This window comes from Apostichopus japonicus, chromosome 9 (genome assembly GCF_037975245.1).
Source record: "Apostichopus japonicus isolate 1M-3 chromosome 9, ASM3797524v1, whole genome shotgun sequence".
Classification (NCBI taxonomy): domain Eukaryota; kingdom Metazoa; phylum Echinodermata; class Holothuroidea; order Aspidochirotida; family Stichopodidae; genus Apostichopus; species Apostichopus japonicus.
In genome coordinates, this window is record NC_092569.1 from 8,566,270 (window position 1) to 8,588,943 (window position 22,674).

General features: G+C 37.9%; 2 protein-coding genes across 2 annotated transcripts in view; both read left to right on the plus strand.

Annotated features, from left to right (window-relative positions):
* The window catches only part of LOC139973459 (rho-associated protein kinase 2-like), a 199,202-nt gene that overhangs the window by 144,074 nt on the left and 32,454 nt on the right, over positions 1–22,674 (plus strand). The window lies entirely within an intron of this gene.
* Positions 4,200–22,439, plus strand: LOC139973463 (choline transporter-like protein 1). The gene is made up of 17 exons (XM_071980160.1): positions 4,200–4,432; positions 5,999–6,103; positions 6,537–6,679; positions 6,781–6,987; positions 7,637–7,715; positions 8,541–8,604; positions 11,801–11,959; positions 13,308–13,378; positions 13,698–13,817; positions 16,428–16,553; positions 16,932–17,092; positions 17,282–17,368; positions 17,629–17,744; positions 19,351–19,517; positions 20,459–20,551; positions 20,984–21,076; positions 21,919–22,439. The coding sequence occupies exons 1-17, from the start codon at positions 4,358–4,360 to the stop codon at positions 21,991–21,993; spliced, it is 1,941 nt and encodes a 646-aa protein (XP_071836261.1). The 5' UTR covers positions 4,200–4,357; the 3' UTR covers positions 21,994–22,439.

Below are 22,674 nucleotides of genomic sequence, written 5' to 3' on the forward strand. Positions count from 1 at the left end.
GAAAGTTTACTGGACCTTACAAATGATTGCTCTTTTTTATTAGTTAAAAACACTTCCATATCGGTCGTAGTTTTACTTGGGTATATGTTCACAGTTACACAGAGCGTGTGTGATAGAATCAGCTGTCGCTTTTACAAATATCTACTTTTGTAAAAGATCATCATATGACATAACAATTTTTTGAAAGAGAGACAAAAGCTGTGGTGATATAAAGATGGTAGAAAACAAATTAATATCTCGTTCGCAGCTGTATCAGTTGTCTTTTGTTCCTCTCTTCTGCAGGAGTGTCTTGACAATACCTCTTATTAACCAAGTTTGCTCTTGCACTGAAAAGTGGAATAAAACGTGTACACGTAACCACATAACATAGAATTTTAACCAATATTGGCCGTCACGTTATTTCGCATATTGGATGATGATACTTCAGTAGCACAATCACACTTATCCACGTCGGTAGAAATACACACAGATCAGTCTTTTCGTTCTTTCATTGAGTGAATTTTGAAGATTGGATGTTTAATAGTCTTGCAGGATGAGAGTTGTAATGTAATTTAATCTACTGATAAAGTGTATTCAGTAATAAGCGCCACAGTTTTAAGTTGTTGGCAATCTTATCTTATACGGATCCGCCAGTGTTTATGTGAAATTCACATCACGAGAACAAACAGAAAGTCATCATACGTGTTAATATACAGTATCCTATTTCAATGTCAAAATCTTACATATATGTTGATCGGTAATTCAGGAGAGATGGAACGCACACTTGGTTTTTCGTGTTGGTGGGTCTGGGTTGCGCTTAGATCTAAATGTAAATGGAATAGATCTCTTAATTCTGAAAAGCACCAACAATCAAGGGTATGGCCTATAGAAGACACATTCGACAGGTAATATGAATTGATAACGGTAAACGATAAGAGCTAGCGTTAGGGGTATGTTTAAGGTAATAGAATAGGGTGTTTAAGGTTATAGGGCTACGGGTTGGGTTAAGTAATGAGGTAAAGGGTTGAAGAGAGAGGGGTAGATTGACGTAGGTAGAGCTACGTGAGGATTATGTTACACCCAAATCCTGTTCACAATACTGGTCTCCCAATCCATTTAGTTCAAAATTCATATAACGTAGCTTGTATCACTTACCGGTAACTTACAAACCTGCCACACTTATAACAGTCGGCATCAAATATAAGGGTAGGTATAGAATGTACAGGGGAACTGTTACAGAATAGTAGGGCTAGTAGATCATTGCAAGAAGGGAGCTTTATCGTTTTGCTTGAACAGCCAAACAGCGGAATATGAACTGTTATACCGACACAACATGGATTATGTTAAGAATAAAAGTCAGATATAGGGTGGTAAGGATCCCTAATGAAGTTTTATCAGGGTGCATCATAGAGGTTAGATCCAGATTAAGGACGACAGTGCCGTCAAATTCAATACAAAACTGGAAATGAGTATCGATTGCTTGCGGCATTGTAAAAGTATGTCCCAGGGTAGGTCCATAATTCCCTATTCTGATATAGAGTTTTGTGCTTTGAAATCTCTACGAGAGAACAAAACACAATAGAAATTGCTGCACTGCCCTTGACCCGGCACTTCCCCTCATTCGACACCTTGCCTCTAGCAATGAGGCATATACACTTTGGCAATCGTTCAAATATTCATGAGGAAATAATAGAACCAGTTGTGATTCGTTGATTCAATATGAAGAGCAAACCCTTAACGTTAAGATTGAATTGCCAATGACAGCTTATAATATCTTCTGTTTAAGCATCCATTCAGCAAATTCAGAAACAACCTGCTAACAAGTGCATTCCAATTATCCTTGCGTTTATCAGCAAAATTTGCCTCATTTCCAAACAAGAGAATGAAAACTTCACTGGGATGTATTTAAAACCTATATACTTGTACTATAAAAGCTCAGCCTTTTATACCACGTTAAGTGTACAAATGGTCGTTATATATGCTAAACAGGAAACAATCCGCCATTTTTGAGTGAGGTGTCATTGACATAATAAAGGTACGAAGAGACAAAAACAAGTAAACAAATTTCAGAGACATAAATATTGATAACTCTAAGCCTTGAATAACATGAAATTTCCCGTAATATTCTGTAGTGTTATCGGTGTATCGAATGGTAAATGTAATAACTTAAAGACGGAAGACTGATAATCACTTCAGACCTTCATATTTCAACATAACATAACTGTGGAGGTTTGGCTGTGTAGAGTAGGCGAGAGGTAAGTGTGGACGTGTGTGTGAGTTCGCTCGAGAGAGTGTGTGGAGTATGCGAGGGGTAAGTGTGTGTGTGACGCCTTGATGCTAAACACGATATCTTAAGAAGGGAAGCTTGGAACAATCTCATATTTGGTTAGCATGTGTATCACATTGAGTAGAAGAAGCCTATTGTTTTTGGTGGAGTTCAAAGGTTATTTGGGGTCACTAGGAGTCAAAACGTGAAAACCTCGTAAACACGATATCTCAAGAAGGGAAGCTTGGACCAATCTAATATTTGGTATATAATTGTGAAACGTTCAGTGCAAGAAGCCTTTTGTTTGTTTGTGGGGGCAAATGTCATTTGGAGTCACCAAAGGCCAAACTTTGGAAACCTTGTTTTATAATCTAACGTGTCTCACACTGACCAACCTATTCAATAACACATGCATTACGCCTCATAAGAATAGGAGGCTGTTGGCAATTGGGAATAAGCTTATGGGCATACGTAGAATCAAATAAACTGGCAAACGAAGCTCAGTAGACTTCAGCACGTCGCTAATCTGCCTACTTTCGCTAATACATTTCGTGCAAAAAGGTGTACTATTTGTACCTAAAGCGGTGTTATTGGAAGTTTGACGTCGTACTTCGCAACTGTCGAGATTCACTGCCAAATAAAAAGTTCAGGCTTCGATGTATTTACGTTACATGTCAAAATAGTTTCTTATAGTTTGCTGCAATACCTTCATGGTATGGAGTGTCGGACCCTCTTTAAAGCATGTCTACAGCGCTACAGGCATTGAACTCTAGATCCTTAACACTTAAGACTAAATACTAGTTAGTTGGACCATTTTGGCCGGTGAAACTCTAATGATGAAACCATACGAGTTGCCGCAAACTATTGGTAACGTTCGAACTATAGGACTTGTTTCCGATTCTATTAATGATATATTTTGCTTATGTATTTATTTATTGTTGCTGTTGTTTTTGATGGGGTCTTTGAACTTAGAAATGTTTAACATAGTGTAACAACTATGAGTAAGCCAATTCTTTTATTCTAAGCTACCAGGTAAGTTTATTGAGGATGTCATATATTGCCTAATAACATTCTGCAGGTCGCCCACAACGAGCGACCGTCGCTATGACTGGGTCTGCCCGATATTCATAAGATCCGCTATTCATAGGGATCATTGTTCATAAGGTTTTTGATAAAAAGGTTTGCTAGTCATAATGGTAATAAAGGTTCGTTATTCATAATAAAAATGGATCATAATTCATAAGGTCCGGTATTCATAATGGAAACAAAGGTTCGATATTCATCATGGGCAAGACGGTTCGATATCCATAATGGACAAAAAGGTTCGTTATTCATAGCCTAATGGGACAAAGTGTTCGATATTCATAATAGAACAAAGGGTTCGTAATCCATAATAGAAAAAAAGGTTCATTATTCATAACAGGAAGAAAGGTCCGATATTCATAGTGGAGCGAAGGGTCCGTTATTCGAACTTTTTTTTCCATTATGATTAACGAACCTTATGAACAATGAAACTTTTTGCTCATCATGAATAGCGAACCTTATGAACAATGAACCTTATGGATGATGACCCTTATGAACAATGAACCTTATGAATATAGAACCTTATGAATATCGGGCTGTCGCCGCTATGACAACACCATAAACCAATAAGCGTCAAGGAAACTGTATGAAGTCAATGTTACCCGTGTAGCGTTGCATTAAACGTGAAAATGTGCAGACATAAAACTACGTCAGCCTACGGTAAAGTACCTAGCAATTCTCCAGTTACTATACATCCCACGCAGCACGCGATATCGTACGATTTTAAAGACGCGCCTTCCGAGTAGTATGTCCATGGCTGTTAATTTGTGAGCGTCTTCACATCGCTTGATTTATGTTGTTCATCTAGCGCTAGGTGTATGACGTCACAGAGCCGTGACAGATTTGCAAATGTTGTTGACCGTAAATAGAATTGCTCATATGCATCGGGAAAGCGTAAACCGGCGAGATTTGCAGTGCAGGGTTGAGACAATATTTGAGACCTTCGACCGTTACTTGGAAGAATAAATGACTGTTATACGCTTGTTGTAAAAAACAATTATCAACAGTAAAGCAAAGGCAGTCATTAACATGGCGGAGAGTAGTCGCAGCATTGAGGACGAACAAAACATTTATCCCAAGTTGGATGATCTACATCAAATGCAGGTATGCTACAGGTATTACGTAATAAAAGCTGCTCATGAAAGAAGCAATGAACAATAACTGAAAATAGACCTCGGACAATTTCACCACTTAAAGTAATTACGGTGTCCTTCCACACCTACAGTAGGCCTCTCTCAAAATCACCTCGTTCGGTTCCAACGAGTCCAATCTCTCAATGGAGTCGTCAATTCATGACGTTAATATTAAATTCGGGGCACGTCGGTAGTTTCTTGACGAAAATCACTTTGTTGTCAGGGTAATCCTTCCCTGCAATGAGAATAGTAGGTCTCATCTGGATAAATCTACATAATTATCTCATTGCGCAGTTTTGTACGAACCCGGTGAATTGTTTTTGCCGTCAAAAGTTGCCTGGAACTTTATAGCCGTAAAATGATATTGACCGTGGCTAAAGTTGATTACTGAACAAAATGGCTGGACATGTTTGCATCCTAAGGTCAAGCCCACACTCTCTTAATGTGTTGCATGACGAGGTTATGAAGTGTCCAAGTTAGGTGATATCTTGTGAATGTGCGGCAACAGCAAAGTCACTGATATCATCATGGCAACTGCACTGCGAAAGGTTCTTTTTCCGGAATGTTTAAGGAATTTCTCCACAGAGGAAAATAATGTTTCTACAAACCTATTAATGAATTTCGAAATACAGAGAACATTGACTGGTCAGAATCAATACAAATGTATCACATTTACGGATAAATAAACAATAAACGGAAAGTAAAATGTAGTAGGAAATTAAATCTTTAAAAGAATATTTGTCATGACGACATCACATACCCACTCAGCCTACTGGATCAATGGAGGGCTAAGTAAAGCTACGTTACATTCAATCAACTATATCTGTAGTAAGTAACATGATTTTAATTAAAGTTTATAACTAACTGCGTGGTACAGTTATCTTTTAAGATAAGTGTTGTATTATCTTCCACCGGAATATCCTTTTACCAATATCATAACTAACCACTTCAAGTTTAATACAAACTGTACATCGGTTTGCACCATGTGTTGGAGTATGAATTGTAATACGTTGCTTGCGACATTAGCATGACAAAATATACACAACATTTTAACCGTAATAATGTAATAATGAAAGATGACAACAATGTATGCCATTAGCTTCACAAGGCCAACATGTGGATAAATGTTGTTTACATGAGATTATGACTACTATGATAAGCGACGACGATATGGAATGAAATGAATTAGGTCCCTAATTATATTTGCCGAGTAACCATCATTTTTAGAAAATGATTGGGAGTGTGTCTCAGCTTGATCAATGTCATTAATGTTTTATTTAATACTTGGTTATGTTGGTAAAACTGCCGGTTAAACTTTAAACACATGCAATCAACTCGCACCGGGTCACCACGTAAGAGGTATCCTTATAGGGACACCTCATTTTTTCTTTTGATGTATTTTTCCCGCACCCTCATTGAAACTGAAGATCAAGACCTCCGTTTCAAAAAATCAGCCCCATTCCCAACACGTAAAATTCTTTATATTTACAAAATCTGTTGAAATTTGTAACAAAAATATCCTATTCGTAATTGGCAGAACGAAGATGAAATCATTGTGAGCGAATCTGCTGGACCTCTAGCAAAGCGAAGTTGCCAGGATGTGGGGTGTTGTTTAATATTCTTTGCTTTCTGGATAGGAATGGTAAGATTTAATTTGTTTTAATCGGTGAATCTCCCTTTAGGGTCGTTTCCAACCCCTGCCTCTCCTATACTAAAACACAATAAGGATAATAATGAAATACACATGGAAACAACAAGCAATCATTAAGCTAACCCAGTTCGCAACCCTAAATTTCTCACAACCAGGAGGTTTCCTTGTGTCGTAACGATAAGTTGCTTGTTATAATATTACATTGATATGCACACATGACATTAGCCTAAATACATATTACATTTACCTTCAATACCATGCCTTGTCGTATATATCCTGAATAATAAGTACTTTGACCTATGCTATCGTGTATTGTCTATTACGTTTATTACATTATCATATCTTGTCTAAGACTGAATAGGTCTATATATATATCGTTCACCAGTTCATTCATATCAGATCCTATTATCATTGTGTTATTCAGGCTTATATATCGTACATAGCTTTGACTAATGGACATCCCGAGCGGTTGCTTCTGGGCTACGATAGTTTCGGGAATATTTGCGGAACGAACAACGACTACGTTGAGAATGTGACGCTCTCTGGACAAGACATGACGTCCAAGCCGTGAGTACATAACGTTACTTTTAATTCATGATTAACGTTACATCCAGAGAGTTGAAAATATTTAGTTTCAAGTTAATTTTCCCATTTTTATTCCACAATAGGTTCGTTTTCTCATTCAGTCCTGTTGCCCCTACCGTCGATTCGAAACCGTCCAAGATGATTTGCATAGCAAGTTGTCCTAATATAACGCTGGTCACACCTGAGCAATATGCTGATCATGAAATATGTACCTACGATGTACCTGTGGAAGATTACAATGTTCTAACCTTGGCAAGCGATTCATGTCCGAAGCCACCAGTACCTGTGAGGTAGGTTTCCGAGGATAAGCCCATGAAAGAATCTTCTCCAATAACGGAGACATCGTCGGCAGTCTGACAAACCAGAAACCTGTGCTTCCTAGCTCTAAAATGGATCTCAAAATGCCGCGTTCTGATTTGATAAGAACGTATGTGCACATAATTTGGAAGCATTAAGTGCTAGCTTTATCCTTTTTTTCCAGGTTTCAAGAGTATACCCAGTGTTTTTTCCGCCACATTGGCATGGGTGGTGTGCACATTTAGGCTCAATGTTGGTACCATGTACCGACAGGCATCTCTCAATGGGTTGGGTGCACAGTTAAGCTCGATGTTGGTGCCTTGTACCGACAGGCATCTCTCATGGGTTGGGTGCACAGTTAAGCTCGATGTTGGTGCCTTGAACCGACAGGCATCTCTCAATGGGTTGGGTGCACAGTTAAGCTCGATGTTGGTGCCTTGTACCGACAGGCATCTCTCAAAAGCTCAACGAAAGTTCAAACATGTATATTTTGTGTCTCCCTTCCCAGATTTTTTGGAGACATATTGAATCTTAATTTGATATGATGTCTCGCATGTGTTGGATGTCAGCTAGTACTATGAGCCGTTCTTACTTCTCATTATAATCATAACATGGAATTTACTGTCTTTAACATTCTTCAAGTTTCCAGGTTCTAAACCGATGTGTACCTAAGGCACTGCTAGATGTTGCAACTTCATTCATACAAGCAGAATGGATACAGGTAAACTTCATATTCCACTGTCATGCGTCGAATGTGTCACATTCTGCGTTAGCGTAGTTGACAGTACAAAAAAGCATGTTATTCCTCAAAATGTAATAATTGGCGCAAAATGTAATCTTAACCAAATATGTAATAACTTTCGACGCAAAAAGGAAAAATCCTTTAACGAGTTATGTAAGTTACGCAATCTAATAAACAATTTACAAGAAATGTAATAGCGCAAAACGTAATAACTTTTGTTCATGACATACCTGCAAACACTTTTCAGGCAGACGTCATTAGTAACGTGATCATTATAAAAATCCATATCTCCGTTTGGTCGAACAATAAAACACAGAATTAAGGGTCATATTGCTTTCACAACTTTACACCCGGCAACGATAAGTGCAATCTTGACGGAAACAGTAATCTGACATGCACTGTATATTATGAGTACCATGAAATTAGGCGTAAACTTAAACGGCTTAAAATGAGACCATCGCGCACTACTTTGAGTTAGGGACACATATAATTGAAAATAAATTAAAGCGAATCAACGAAGTTTGTTTGAATGTATGCATTTGATGTCCAAATATGACATTAATGGTTCAGAACAGTGACAAGTTGCGACAAAGAATGACACTTTTCCGAAATTCTCATACTATGTACTAATATGAAGGCTAAATTAGTGACCCAAGGGTGGACGTAAATCGCATGAATCTCGATTAATCAACATCATTGGATGTACAATCACGTGAACATCCTAACAGTGGATGTGTGCACTTTGCATTGTCGATTTTGAGTTCAGCTTTGAACATTAACACATATCATGTTGTTTTCTCATAGACTTTCCTTTTAGATATTGAAACTACCTGGCGGGAAATTGTTTATCTATGTTTAATCTCTCTTGGTAAGTATTCCTTGGTTATTCTTGTGTGACCTTTATAGCTACCCCATGCCCGTACAAGTTTTGTGGAATGGGTGGGGGGGGGGGGGTAGATTTGTTGAAGGTTTGGTCTGCCTGCCTGGGGGAGGTTCGACGGGAAGGAGAATAACTTTGGGTACTTAAGTGCATGAACATGGCCAATGTTTGCAACTTCATTTTCAAGAAATTTCAATACGTCAGTAGACCTTCATTTAATTAATTCTTTCAAATTATGACAACTTTTGGTGAACACGATATCTCTTGAAGAGAAGCTTGTATCAATCTCGTATTCCTGTGAAGTTGTACCACATTTAGTAAAGGAAACCTATTGTTTTGTTGTGGAGGTCAAGGCTCCTTTGGGGTCACTAGGGGTCAAAAAGTGAAAACCCTGTGAACACAATATCCCAAGAACGAAAGCTTGGACCAATCTCATATTTGGTATGCAGTTGTGACACGTTCAGTACAAGAAGCCTATTGTTTGCTGTGGAGGTCAAAGGTCATTTGGAGTCACCAGAGGCGAAATTGTGGAAACCTGTTGTATAATCTACCGTATCTGCCACCCACCAGCCTATTAGATAACATGTGCGTTACGCCTCATAAGAATAGGAGGCTGTTGGCAATTGGAAAAAGCTTATGGTCATCCGTAGAATCGATTCAAAACTCACGCGCAAAATTCCGTAGGTTTCAGTGTGTCGCTTCGCTGCATACTTTCGCTACATACACTGTGTGCAAAAAGATGTAGGCATACTCTTTCTACATACAGGGTGATATTGGAAGTGTTCCATCGCATTTCGCAATTGATAAGATTCAGTGCCAAATAAAAGCTTCAGGATTCGATGTAGTTACGTTGGTGTAATTGCTAGGCGCCGTTTAAGAAAATTAACTGCCGCCCTGTTACATCAATGACCGATCTCAACGCGAATTAACTTTGTAAAATGCATAATGTTCGGTAAGTTTGCATGTGCGGAGATGTTCACAAACTTCATGGAGCATTTACAAACATACAGCGAAAGCATCATTTAAAATATAAAATAACAATTTATTAGAGGTAAAGGTTTATGGAGCATTTACAAACATACAGCGAAAGCATCATTTAAAATATAAAATAGCAATTTATTAGAGGTAAAGGTTTGTGCTTACGAAGTACGTAATGTGTTTTAAAGGCATTTATAAATATGTTGTGTTCATATGTTAATTTCTGAAATAATTCAAGAAATTATTAAAACATCACGACGGCTTGTTTGTTTTTTTGCGCAGGCAACCCCACAGTACAGTATATGCAGGTAGACTACTAACAATAAACATTGTTAAAAATGGTTCGTGTCAGAATACCAATACACTTAAAGTGGCCAAACATCTCCTAAGTTATATCTTAAGGCATTTCCTACATGCCATCAGTCATAATTCGCAAATATACAACACTTTAAGGAGTTTTGAGACAAGTTTGTTGTTAATGTTGCTAGGATTTTTTACAACGATTGTTACTCAACACCAGTTGCAAGTGGAAGATAGATGCTCTTTCAACCTTAGATTTTCATTGCTTAAAAGATCGCTTTGATTTAGGCAGTGTAATGGATTAATAGCGATATTTTCCGTTCACCAATCTGCAGCTAGAAGACAAGGTAAATAATTGGGAAAATGTACGAAGTCGTGCTAATCGACTGAGTAGCGGTTCAAAGTAGCAGTGAGGTACTGTATAGGCCTAGGGCTCGCGCACACCTAGTTACTGTATAGTAGACGCTAGTACTTTAGAGGAGCCCTAATGTATCTTCGTAGGTATTTCTGCAGATGATTTATTTTTACTGGTTTGAGACACTACAATAGGTCTAGCTGCTATTTATTTAATAATTGTTTGCATATTTTTGATTATGCGACATGTTTTGCTTTGTTCAACACTTACTTTTGGTGGAAAAAGCTTAAATTTCATACTGCACAAAATCAAACTTTTCCAATGTGCAATTACGTAGCACCATGTATCTGCCCAAGCGCCTAACCTTGTTCCCAGAAAGTATTGATGTTGTAGATCTGTACAATGGAGACTTGAACAGCGATCATACTGCCAAGAGAATTTTGCATTTTTCGCAAGTATGGTTTTAGTCACAGTCCCAAATAGCGATTACTTTTTAAAATATTTAACGAGGCGTGAGAAGAATGTCTTTGGTAGAGATCAATCTGTATGCTGAATACAATAAAAGTTTCCATCTCGGTCGTCAGCTGCCAATGTGAATATTGTTCACATATCTCAATGCTTTTTACTGAACTTCTTTGAAATATGTTGTTCATCAAGGCTATAGCCAACAGCCTAGTGTGTGACATTCAAGGGCGTAGGAACCGGGGGGGCTGACGGGGCGCTAGCCCCCTCAGTGAAAAATATGGGGGGGCGGAAGTATCGTTCCGCCCCCCCGCTCCGCAAGTCAGAAAACCCCTTTTTCATTTCCAAATGAGAAAAAAATCTCATTTGAAGCACCAAATTGCATCTAAGGCCAGGTGAAAATGCAAAATTCTTTACAAAATGGAGTGGGTGTTGAAGTGTGCTATATTGCACCAAATTGCATCTGAGGCCACCTGGAAATGCAAAAAAATTCCAAAGGGGAGGGGGACACCCCCTCCCCTTAGACCCCTCTCCCAGGCCGGCCATCAGTCTTCAGCCCCCCCCCCCACTCAAAAGTACCTTCCTACGCCACTGGTGACATTCATATAAGATTGTTCATGTAACATCATCGAAACCACTCTGCAGTTTTGCGGTCTGGTTTTAAATATTTCCATGTTATGTTAATGGGTATAGTTTGGTCCTTTAGAGACCAAATACATTTACTAAGGGCGGTAGAGTTTTGTGTTTTGTCGCTGAATGAAGTTTTGTGGTTCCGCCAGCGGTTTTGAAAGGGGTTTCCGTTAGGGCAACGTACGTTTCTACGGAGTTTTGGGAGGTTACAATTGCCTGGTATACGACGCCACTGGTAAGGCACATACCAGGGATGGGGCAGATGCTTTTGTCTCTACAATTACAGTTGTTGGAAGGTTTATCGGATCTTTTTAAAGGAGATATTTATTGTATGCATATATACAACCTTTACAAAAAGTTTATTTCAAATAATCAAAACGCGAATATTGGTGTAAATAGATAGAATGGTTGGTTCTCATGGTCTAATCTTTTATGCATTTCTCTGTATTTTGTCTTCAGGGTTTTCTCTTGCTATAATGATGATACTAAGATTCTTTGCTGGTGTTGTTATATGGCTGATGGTGCTCCTATTTGTCGCAGGCAGTGTGGGCGGAACTTGTTACATGTGGTATCGCTGGTATGATGCAAGCCAACTGTTGGAAGGAATTCCTGAGACAGGTAAAATGCAAAGTAGGCCACTTCCTTTGTGCCTGCCACTCCCTCCAGCAGATCAATAGTTGTCTTTCTGCTAATTATGATATGCCTAATATCTTATTTTGTGGGCACACTAAAGATATAGACGGGATCATCATTAAGAACACTTTCTCTAGTATTCATACGTCAAAACAGCGTAGTTTCTTTCTATTAGAGCTTGCATCATTACTTTGTTATTCTGATATTCATTTCCTTTACCTAAAGATATCCTTTTCTTGCAAACAAAAATATGTCATTCGTAAAATGAGAGGACAATCAAAGAGTTTTATATCATCTCAAACATCCTTAATAAAGAATTGTTTATGAGCTAAGTAATACAATGTTTAAATTTATTTTATGATATCCACACTGACCAAAATAGCATTGCCCCAAGGGTCATGACCTCATCCGCCATAGTAAGTATGTTACTCGATAGAATTTAACTCGTGAAGGTTACACATGTGTCCCTCTGTTCATAGTAAACATTCACTTTCCGCTTCTTAACGTCCTTTGATATCTGGCCGTTCATTCTGAATATCTTCAAGGCAGACAACCCCTATCACGGGGCACCTTCCTACCAAATTGAAAGAACATTGGTCTTGTGGGCACAAATTGCAATAATATTGGTCATTTATCATATGATACAGTGACTGTTGACCTCAGTTATACTGGTAACCACATATTGGGATTATATTTGATACACCTGGACGTCAAATAAATGTTATCTTCATTTTTAATAACTTTCGTTCAGAAGTTCGGGAGACACACGTTTATATAATTGGACACGATCCTATCGAGGGTAAAGAAAACAGTCCGTTAGGGGTTTTCGACATACACCCATACACGGACAGCTTTTTAAAATTGTCCCACATATGAAGACTCACTTCTCATGAACATTAAGTTTGATCATGACAATCATGACAATATATATATATATATATATATATATATATATATATATATATATATATATATATATATATATAAATATGAGGAATGAGATCATATATTGTAGATTAATTACTTGTAACGTTACGCAATCGATCAACATTAGCAGGTGTAGCAGTTACGTAATTGGGAGGCCCATCATATGACCTCATGAGTCCTTTAGAGTCTTTATAATTATGTCCAACTGATTCGGTATGAGTCCTGTCATGATGTGCTGAGTCCAGTAGTAACATTTTCATGCCAAGCTATGCTTCTTTTTGTCAGGGCAATATAACCAAGATATTTGATGTCATGTTAACAGCAGATGGGGAGAAGGATATAAACGGTTTTATCTGATTATTATAACTTCATTATTTTCGTCGTTGATTGTCTTTTGCCTTCACAGAGCGCACAGATGTCGAAAATAAAAACATTCGTACTCATTTGATATACGCCGGCGCTGCTAGCGCAGTGACGGTGAGTAGACAACAGAAAACACAATGTTTTTAAGAGACGTTCTTTTGATGATTGGTTATAAGTGAAATTTACTCTGTTTATGCTTTGGCAAAGTACAAAAACTGATTTTCTCCGACTGTTGTTCGAATATTATGATACCGTCTTTGTGCCGACGAGTATTTAACTCAATATTAATAGGTAGATGTGTTGAAAGGAGTAAGAAAAAAAAGCATTGAATCCAAGGTTTAATGCAACCAAAACTCCAAGTCATCTTTCATTGCGCACAAACATTTGCATATTTTCTCATGTCACTAGTAACTTTCCCACTGTTTACACACAGGTACTGATTCTACTGATATTACTTGTAATGCGTAAGAGGATCGCTCTTGTTGTAGCCCTGTTCAAGGAGGCCGGGAAGGTAATTGCTTCAATACCACTGTTGCTGCTACAACCAATATGGGTAAGCTGTTTTATGTCAACATATTTATTACTACAGAATGAAGAAACTAAGAACAAGAGATATACGTTACGATGTTATAACTCCATGACGTCATGATATCCGTCTGCATGGTCAGCTATAGATACATTGCTACCTGCGGTACTGTAGGAGGAGACTTCACTATGTGGCCTCTCTACGAGCGGTTTGCATGGTATAGTACATCACGGGTAGTAGAAGGGTGTTGCAGTATTGTTTGTCCCCTGTAAAAAGTGTCCAGCCGTTTGTCCAATGTCCAACATTGCTAAAAATGTCTGACCATTATAAATGTTATGATAAGGTTAATTCCATAATTATACTAAACTTTTGGGGTTTGTTGCTAACATTAAGACCCTTTCTTCAGTTGTTATCATTTGCATGATAGCCTGGGATTAAAGTGCCTCATTAGGTATATATAGCCTGGGATTAAAGTGCCTCATTATGTATATATGCATGATAGCCTGGGAATAAAGTGCCTCATTAGGGATGTATGCATGATAGCCTGGGAATAAAGTGCCTTATTATGTATATATGCATGATAGCCTGGGAATAAAGTGCCTTATTAGGTATATATGCATGATAGCCTGGGAATAAAGTGCCTCATTAGGGATGTATGCATGATAGCCTGGGAATAAAGTGCCTTATTAGGTATATATGCATGATAGCCTGGGAATAAAGTGCCTCATTAGGGATGTATGCATGATAGCCTGGGAATAAAGTGCCTCATTATGTATATATGCATGATAGCCTGGGAATAAAGTGCCTTATTAGGTATATATGCATGATAGCCTGGGAATAAAGTGCCTCATTAGGGATGTATGCATGATAGCCTGGGAGTAAAGTGCCTTATTAGGTATATATGCATGATAGCCTGGGAGTAAAGTGACTCATTAGGTATATATGAATGATAGCCTGGGATTAAAGTGCCTCATTATGTATATATGCATGATAGCCTGGGAATAAAGTGCCTCATTAGGGATGTATGCATGATAGCCTGGGAATAAAGTGCCTTATTAGGTATATATGCATGATAGCCTGTGAATAAAGTGCCTCATTAGGTATGTATGCATGATAGCCTGTGAATAAAGTGCCCCATTATGTATATATGCATGATAGCCTGGGAATAAAGTGCATCGTTAGGTATATGGTGTGTATAAGCCATTTTGAAATTTCCATGAATGGAATCAGCAATATAGGGCACTAAAGGGATTGCAAATAGAACATGTTATGCAAAACCATGTAAAGGTTCAGTAACATAATTTGATCGGCTTTAATCTAGGCACATCATTAAAACAACAAAGCTACCGGAATAAAATGTTTTATTTCGTGTCGGTTGTTATAGCTTAGAACTTAAATAACAAAACTTGAAATCTGAGCATAGATGAAGAGGTGACCACCATTTTGTCCAATTTGTCACCGTGACGGTTATAGTGCGACCAAGATAAACTTTACTTTTCAATTTATTTTATATTCATTATTTCAGAATAAACCTATAACTGTTTACAAGCTATCGTACAACGTTAGTATCTCGTTTTAAGGCATTCGTTGGTTTTTAACTTGGCACTTAGGTTGTGAAGAAATGACAGCATTAAAGTCAGCGTTTTTGGCTCTGTGACTTAAATTTTAAAATTTTAGATCTTTCTGTCTTTCATATATAAATTAGAAACCATCTTAGCCTTGATACCTCTTAAACGGATGCCTATTTTGCTCAAGCTGTTTTGTTTTCACGTTGAACTAAATTACATATACCGTCAGATGACCAAGTACAATTATGATGGTTTGCATTTTTGTCTCCGTTAACATTTATTGCTGAACTATAGCTTGTTTCAGAAGCCTTCCCCCCCTATTCACTTTCGCAAGGCTAAATGCTATGTGTGACAGCTATAATTGTCAGTCTATTGGTTCTCACACGCGGTGAAGCTCATTCGTTTGCCCAAAGGGAGAAACAACGACAAAGGTATGGTTATATTTTAAGGGGATGGGTGGTGGGGGGGGGGCGAGAGTGCTGCATTTACTAATTGATTACATTATTGGTTAATTGAATGTGTACACCATGACACAGTAAGTCGGACCGGACGAATGGCTATGCAATGTTCTTGCCGGACAAATTTACGGTGACATGATGAACATGGTAGCCTAGGTCTACATATTTTCTGGTGGGACATAATATTTTCCTGGTAAATATTGTCAGACAGGGAGCTATATCAGTATGGGGTATATACGATTGTTATGCAAGGGGTACGCCTGCTATCGTCACTCAGTGTCGCCCAGGCAGACAGCAAGACTGTGTGCTATAGGATATCAACTGATCTCGTACAGGCTGTGAAGAGGTAACTTTGAAAGCAAATTTGATAAGTTATACAAATTGTAAGAAGCTCATTGGTGTATGTGAATACAGTTGAACTAGTTACTTTAGAGGCTAAATAACATTTTTACACATTTCGGACGCTTTTTGACATTGTTACCAATAATCCAGATATCATGCAAAGGGTTAAAACCAAACTTTATGGCTTGGCACCTGTCCTGTTCTCATGAATCTTGTTATCCCCCTCTACATCTCGCTCCACCCACCTCTCTCTCTCTCTCTCTGAACAGACATTTGTATGCACCGTTGTTATTGTTGGAGGTTGTGGCCTGATATTCTCGTACCTCATTACTTCAGGGAAACCGATACGCACAGAGGATGGAACGGTACAATATGTTGAAGATGATTTAACCCATGTAAGCTATTTTTAATATTAATAAACATCAAAACACCATCAAAATGTCACTTTTCTGATTATATATATATTGGAATATACAGTGGAATTACGACCTTCCTTACCGGTTTCGAAACTGTGGACATAGTGGTTAGGGTGTCCGCATATAAAGCGGGAGGCCCGGTTCGAATCCCGGTGGAGGCTGGAAAGGTTTTCACTGCTCTGGATTTGTCATCTCATTACGATTTCAATTATATATATATATATATATATATATATATATATATATATATATATATATATCTTAAAGCTGGTTATTGTCACATTTTCTTACCATCTTTTATATTCATACTGGAATAATGAGTACTTACAGTAATGTTTCTGTCTTAACGACACCCAGTACATGAAGTATTACTTCGTGTTTGGAGTCATCTGGGGGACTGAGTTCATTGTGGCGTTAGGACAATGTGTGACTGCCGGTGCCGTTGCAGAGTGGTACTTTGCAAGAGATAAAAAATCCATAGATTCTCCAATATGGAACTCAACTGTACGTGTCATAAGGTAAGTTCATTTCCGTTTTTTTCTTGTAGCATTGCCAAATAAAAACAAACAAGAAACATAATATGATGTGATGTGATAACGTAAACAATCGTATCATCACTGTTCATGCTTTGGTGGTAGTTTCTTCCACTTTCATAATAAAGACTGGAATACAGAGGACGTGATGGTATGATTTATATTTGTTGGCAGGTACAATCTCGGATCCATCGCTTATGGTTCTCTTGTGATTTCACTGGTAATGGTGGTGCGTCTGATATTAGGCTTCATACAAACACGGTAAGCACATCTTCAAAGGCTCTAAATTGATGTAAGCACAGGGTACGCTTACAGGCAGCAACATATCTACAATATATCGCTGCACCAAACAGAGTTTTACCATAGAAGTTCAATGTATATGAGTTGTACTCAAATAGAGTGAGTGCCTTCTCTGCTAAGTGTAGCTTTTTCACAATGCCCCACGACGACAAAAGAAATTATTTAAAAGCAGAATAAAAACAATCACACTATGAAAAAAAGTTAAATTTCCATTTTTGCAGATTACAAGGAAGTCAAAACAAGATTGCTCAATACACGTTACGTTGTTTACAGTGTTGCATGTGGCTGTTCGAAAAAATACTGCGATTTATTAACAGAAATGCCTACATTGAAATCGGTGAGTTTCTTCCTGATGACTATTACTGTCACCATGCTATCACTAGTATTGTCACCACTATCCCCGTGATTATGATTATTACTGTCACTATCAATATTTTTTATCACATAACCATGGTAATATTATGGCTATCGTTATTGGTATCTCTATTGATATCACATCACCATGCTATCACTAATTATGTCACCATCCCGTCATTATCATTAGCATCATCGGTAGGCCTATCACTGTCACTATCGATATTGTTATCATATCAAAATGCCCATACTATTACTGTCACCATCAGGGGCGTAGCGAAGGGGTTTTTGTTGGGGGGGTGTGGAGAATTTGATTTGCCGACGGATCTGGAAGTGGTGACTGAAATGGGGGAGGGGTCTAAGGAGAGGGGTGTCCCCCTCCCCTTTGGCAATTTTTTAGTTTTGAAACGTCCTTAGATGCAATCTGGTGCATATTTTAAGTCAAATTTGATTTGCCGACGGATCTGGAAGTGGTGACTGATATAGGGGAGGGGTCTAAGGGGAGGGGGTGTCCCCCTCCCCTTTTGGAAAATTTTTAGTTTTGAAACGTCCTTAGATGCAATCTGGTGCATATTTTAAGTCAAATTTGATTTGCCGACGGATCTGGAAGTGGTGACTGAAATGGGGGAGGGGTCTAAGGGTACGTGGTCTACCCCTCCCCTTTGGAAAATTTTTAGTTTTGAAACGTCCTTAGATGCAATCTGGTGCATATTTTAAGTCAAATTTGGCACGGAAGAAGCTCTCGTTCTCCTTTTCTCTATTCAGCTTTCCTTCTTTCTTCCCCTTCCGCTCTCTTCACCTTTTCTCCTTTTGCCGACAGACCAAAAATTTGCCGACAGCGACCAAATTATTGGGGGGGTGTGACACCCCCCCACACCCCCCCCCGCTCGCTACGCCCCTGGTCACCATCACCTCATTATTGGTATCAGTATCACTACTGATATCACACCACCATGCTATCACTAATTATGTCACCATCTTGTCATTATCATTAGCATCATCGGTAGGCCTATCACTGTCACTATCGATATTGTTATCATATCACCATGCCCATACTATTACTGTCATCATCACCTCATTATTGGTATCAATATCTCTATTGATATCACATCACCATGCTATCACTAATTCTGTCACCATCCCGTCATTATCATTAGCATCATCGGTAGGCCTATCACTGTCACTATCGATATTGTTATCGTATCACCATGCCCATACTATTACTGTCACCATCACCTCATTATTGATATCAGTAACACTATCGATATTGTTAGCCCCATCGCTATAGATAAAGCCTTGAATTAATACCAACTGCGAAAGTATAGAGATAACGTAGTGAAGATATCAGTGTTCAGGCGCAATCGATATGTGTGGCGACAAAATAAACATTACATAGAATGGGAGGATGGAGATACTGGGGTGAACTTACATACTTATTTAAAGGTCGCCTAGACAAGCACATCATTTAACCCCCCCCCCCCCACCTTTAAACAGATAATTGAGACTATAACGAATCTCCTATAGTATGACACACAGTTTGCTACCAATCTTAGATGTATAACTCATGCATTTGTGTGATCCTCACACAGCAATCTACGGACACAGCTTCTGTAAGTCTGCCCAGCGTGCCTTTACAGTGATTGTCTCCAATGCCTTACGTGTTGCTGCTATCAATTCCGTCGGGGATTTTCTGCTATTCTTGGGCAAGTTAGCTGTGACAGCATCAGTCGTGGTGATTGCACTAGAATTCTTTCAGGTAATATTTTGTTTAATAATCCTTTAGTTCAAAATCAGAATCAAACTTTAAATGTAGGGTTTGAAGGTGCAAGACCCGCTGATCTCCAATCTGGCATGATTAACATTTTTGTTCTTAACGATTATGCGATGGTTGTGATTGGACAGACGAGTTGTAGACTACTGTGCTAGATTAACACAATTACACGCCATTAGCCGAGTAGCCAAGTTCCCCTTAATTTGCATCTTGACTAAATTATCATATTGTCGAGTTACTGCGTTAGTCGTTACTTGAGTTATGATATTATTACAGCTTGTTAAAACTAGTCGGACTGTCTAGTTGCTGCGTTGCACGTAATTTGACAACACGTCAAAAATACGATATTTGTCGAGGTGACAATTGGACAATTTCGTCAAGTCGTAGCGTTAGATTAACAAACCTATATAAATTTGTCGAGATTTTGTCCTATACTTACACGCTTAGTCTATAACTCACTCAGAACCTCTGTAAGATTATTTGTCTGTAAGATCTATATCGGCAGCATGAGGTCATTTTTATCATGAATGTAAACTAAATGTTTATGATGGTTGTTCCGTTTCTAACTTCAAGTTGTGATCATATTTATCACTATTCCTTGCTATTTTGTTATTGAGAATTAATCCTCGATAATACGTACTTTACCAGACCTAACAACTAAGCCTACCAACCTATTAAATTAAATTAAGAATTTCAGTTCTTTCTCTGTCCTTAAATCTATTAGTATTATAGGTTAAATTCATTCTTATATATCCGTATGTTTGTAATCGACAACTTCGTACATATTGTCAGTTTACTCAACATTATGTTTGTAACCAAGTATAATAATAGACGATCAAATGATTAACTTGATGGTAGTTGGTAAATACGCCCTATAGACATTTACTCAATTACTACAGCTGAATGTAAATTCTTCATATTTGCAGAATAACCCTGAGGTAAATTTCTATCCCGTACTAGTGGCACTTGCAGCTGTTTTCGCTTTCGTCGTTAGTCATACATGCCTGTCCGTTTACGAGGTAAGAGTCCTTATAATTTAAGAAACGTTTACAAACGAATCCAGTTGTGAAGCAAAAACTTAGTAACGATCCTGGTAATACCAAACATATACCTCTTACTTAATGCGCATTTGAAATAATTTAAAATATCTAACGACATCAACGGGCGTGTCTTGTTAACGTGCCTTCAAATGACGATAGATGTTGCTTCACACTGTTCTCAAATGACATATACAAAGGGTCACTGATGTCTAAATTTATTTTGCTTCTGAATAATAATGAAGGTATATCTCACAGCACCATAGTATAATGTAAATCTTTAGCAATTAATTATGTTTCCTAAATCGCGTTTGTTTTCATTTAGCCATGACATTCGTTGCTGTTTTAGTGATTTACCATCTTGTGCGGGTTAAATGTGATTTGTTGGTCTATACTGATGTTACCTTCTTACAGATGGTGATAGATACTCTCTTCATTTGCTTCTGTGAGGATTGCGAGAAGAACGATGGAGTGGCTAAACCTTACTTTATGAGCAGGAACCTTATGGTAAAGAAAACTTGAAAACAACATTATGTTTTATTCTGCACACTATTAAACACATTAAGTGGATTAGCTACCGCCGTTATCGGTATCACGAAAAAATGAATGGTCACAAAGACGTCAGTTGAGTTGTCCAAGCTACTGGTAGATACATTATGTTTCCGAGCACAGAAATTCAACATTAACAATTTTCAAATAAAAAAAAAACGCCGTCTCAATGAGTGTGATATGTGTAGATAACGGACGTCTTTGGGCACACATTGAATTTGATGTCTTAAAGACCGTTAAAATAACGCTACCATCAGTACACGTTGAAGATTTACACCACTCCTAGTCTCTTCAGAAATGATCCTTTAAACATCTGAGGCTCATCAGTTAAAGTGACTGGGCTACTTAGTCTAACCATGGAGATAAAAACAGACCTCCATGGTCGAACAGACAGAGGTTCATGTCAGTTGCTCAGATGCAACACGAGATATTTATGACCTCAAATAAATCTTTAAAATGACTCCAAATTTGCAAAATACAATAAGGGTCATCTAAGGTACGATAAGTTGTTCATATGAATTTAAACGAACATGTATTGCTCGATTGAGGAGTCTGGAATGTCATATATCAGTTAAGCCTTAAAACTTGTTTTAACTGTACTAATTGATGTAATTTGCATAAAAGCACTGAAGTGGAAGTATTATATATGCTTTCTTATTGGGAATTTGGATTTGTTATTTGTTTTGTTTTAAGTGCCATGTACCTTTTTTTACTTAAATGGAATTAAATGCCAGCACCTGATTGAAACTAAACTACTCCCATCGTGTATTCACACTTTCACGTCTTTCATTTTGTCACAGAACTTCGTTGAAAATGCTAGAAAAGCCAAGAGACTGGAAGCATCCAGAAAAGCAATAAACCAACAGCCAAAATAACTAAAGAAACATTAATTGTTCAGTATATATTCATATTTATATTAATGTCTTGTAAATTATGCTGATTTATATATCGATTTTATGTCTTAAATGGTTAGAGAAATAACGCAATAAACCATATAACATCAAACTGATATAATGTGTATCAGTAACTTCATTTCTACAAACGTTGCATTAACGCATCTACATCATTGATTTACTTATAAATGTCAGTTAACATTTAGGGATACGATTACGTAGCCTTCAATAGAGATCACAATAGTATGACCTCGATTGACATAGACATTTACTTGATCATATTTACTCGGTACGATCACTCCTCTCCGTTCACTGTACTACACCCCTCCTTTCTAACATTATCCACGCCATTTAAATATACCTTGACATCAAATCTTCCCTTTACATTCTCGCTGTTGCTAGCACTCTGCAGTTTACATTCACTGGCCCCAAAAGTGCATTAATTTGGGACATCTGGCGTCTGACAAGCTACTTTGTTGGCAAGCATTAATCATATGTCAATGTAATTGTTCCTTTACCAAACCCTCTTTGACAGTGTTAAGTGATTACGATCGGCAATAGTATTTGGGAGAAAGTTAGCAAGTTGATCTTGTATCAATGCTGTAATTGATACTATGCTGTTGGTCATTATTATGTAATTCACACTCCTTGCAGTCCGTACCA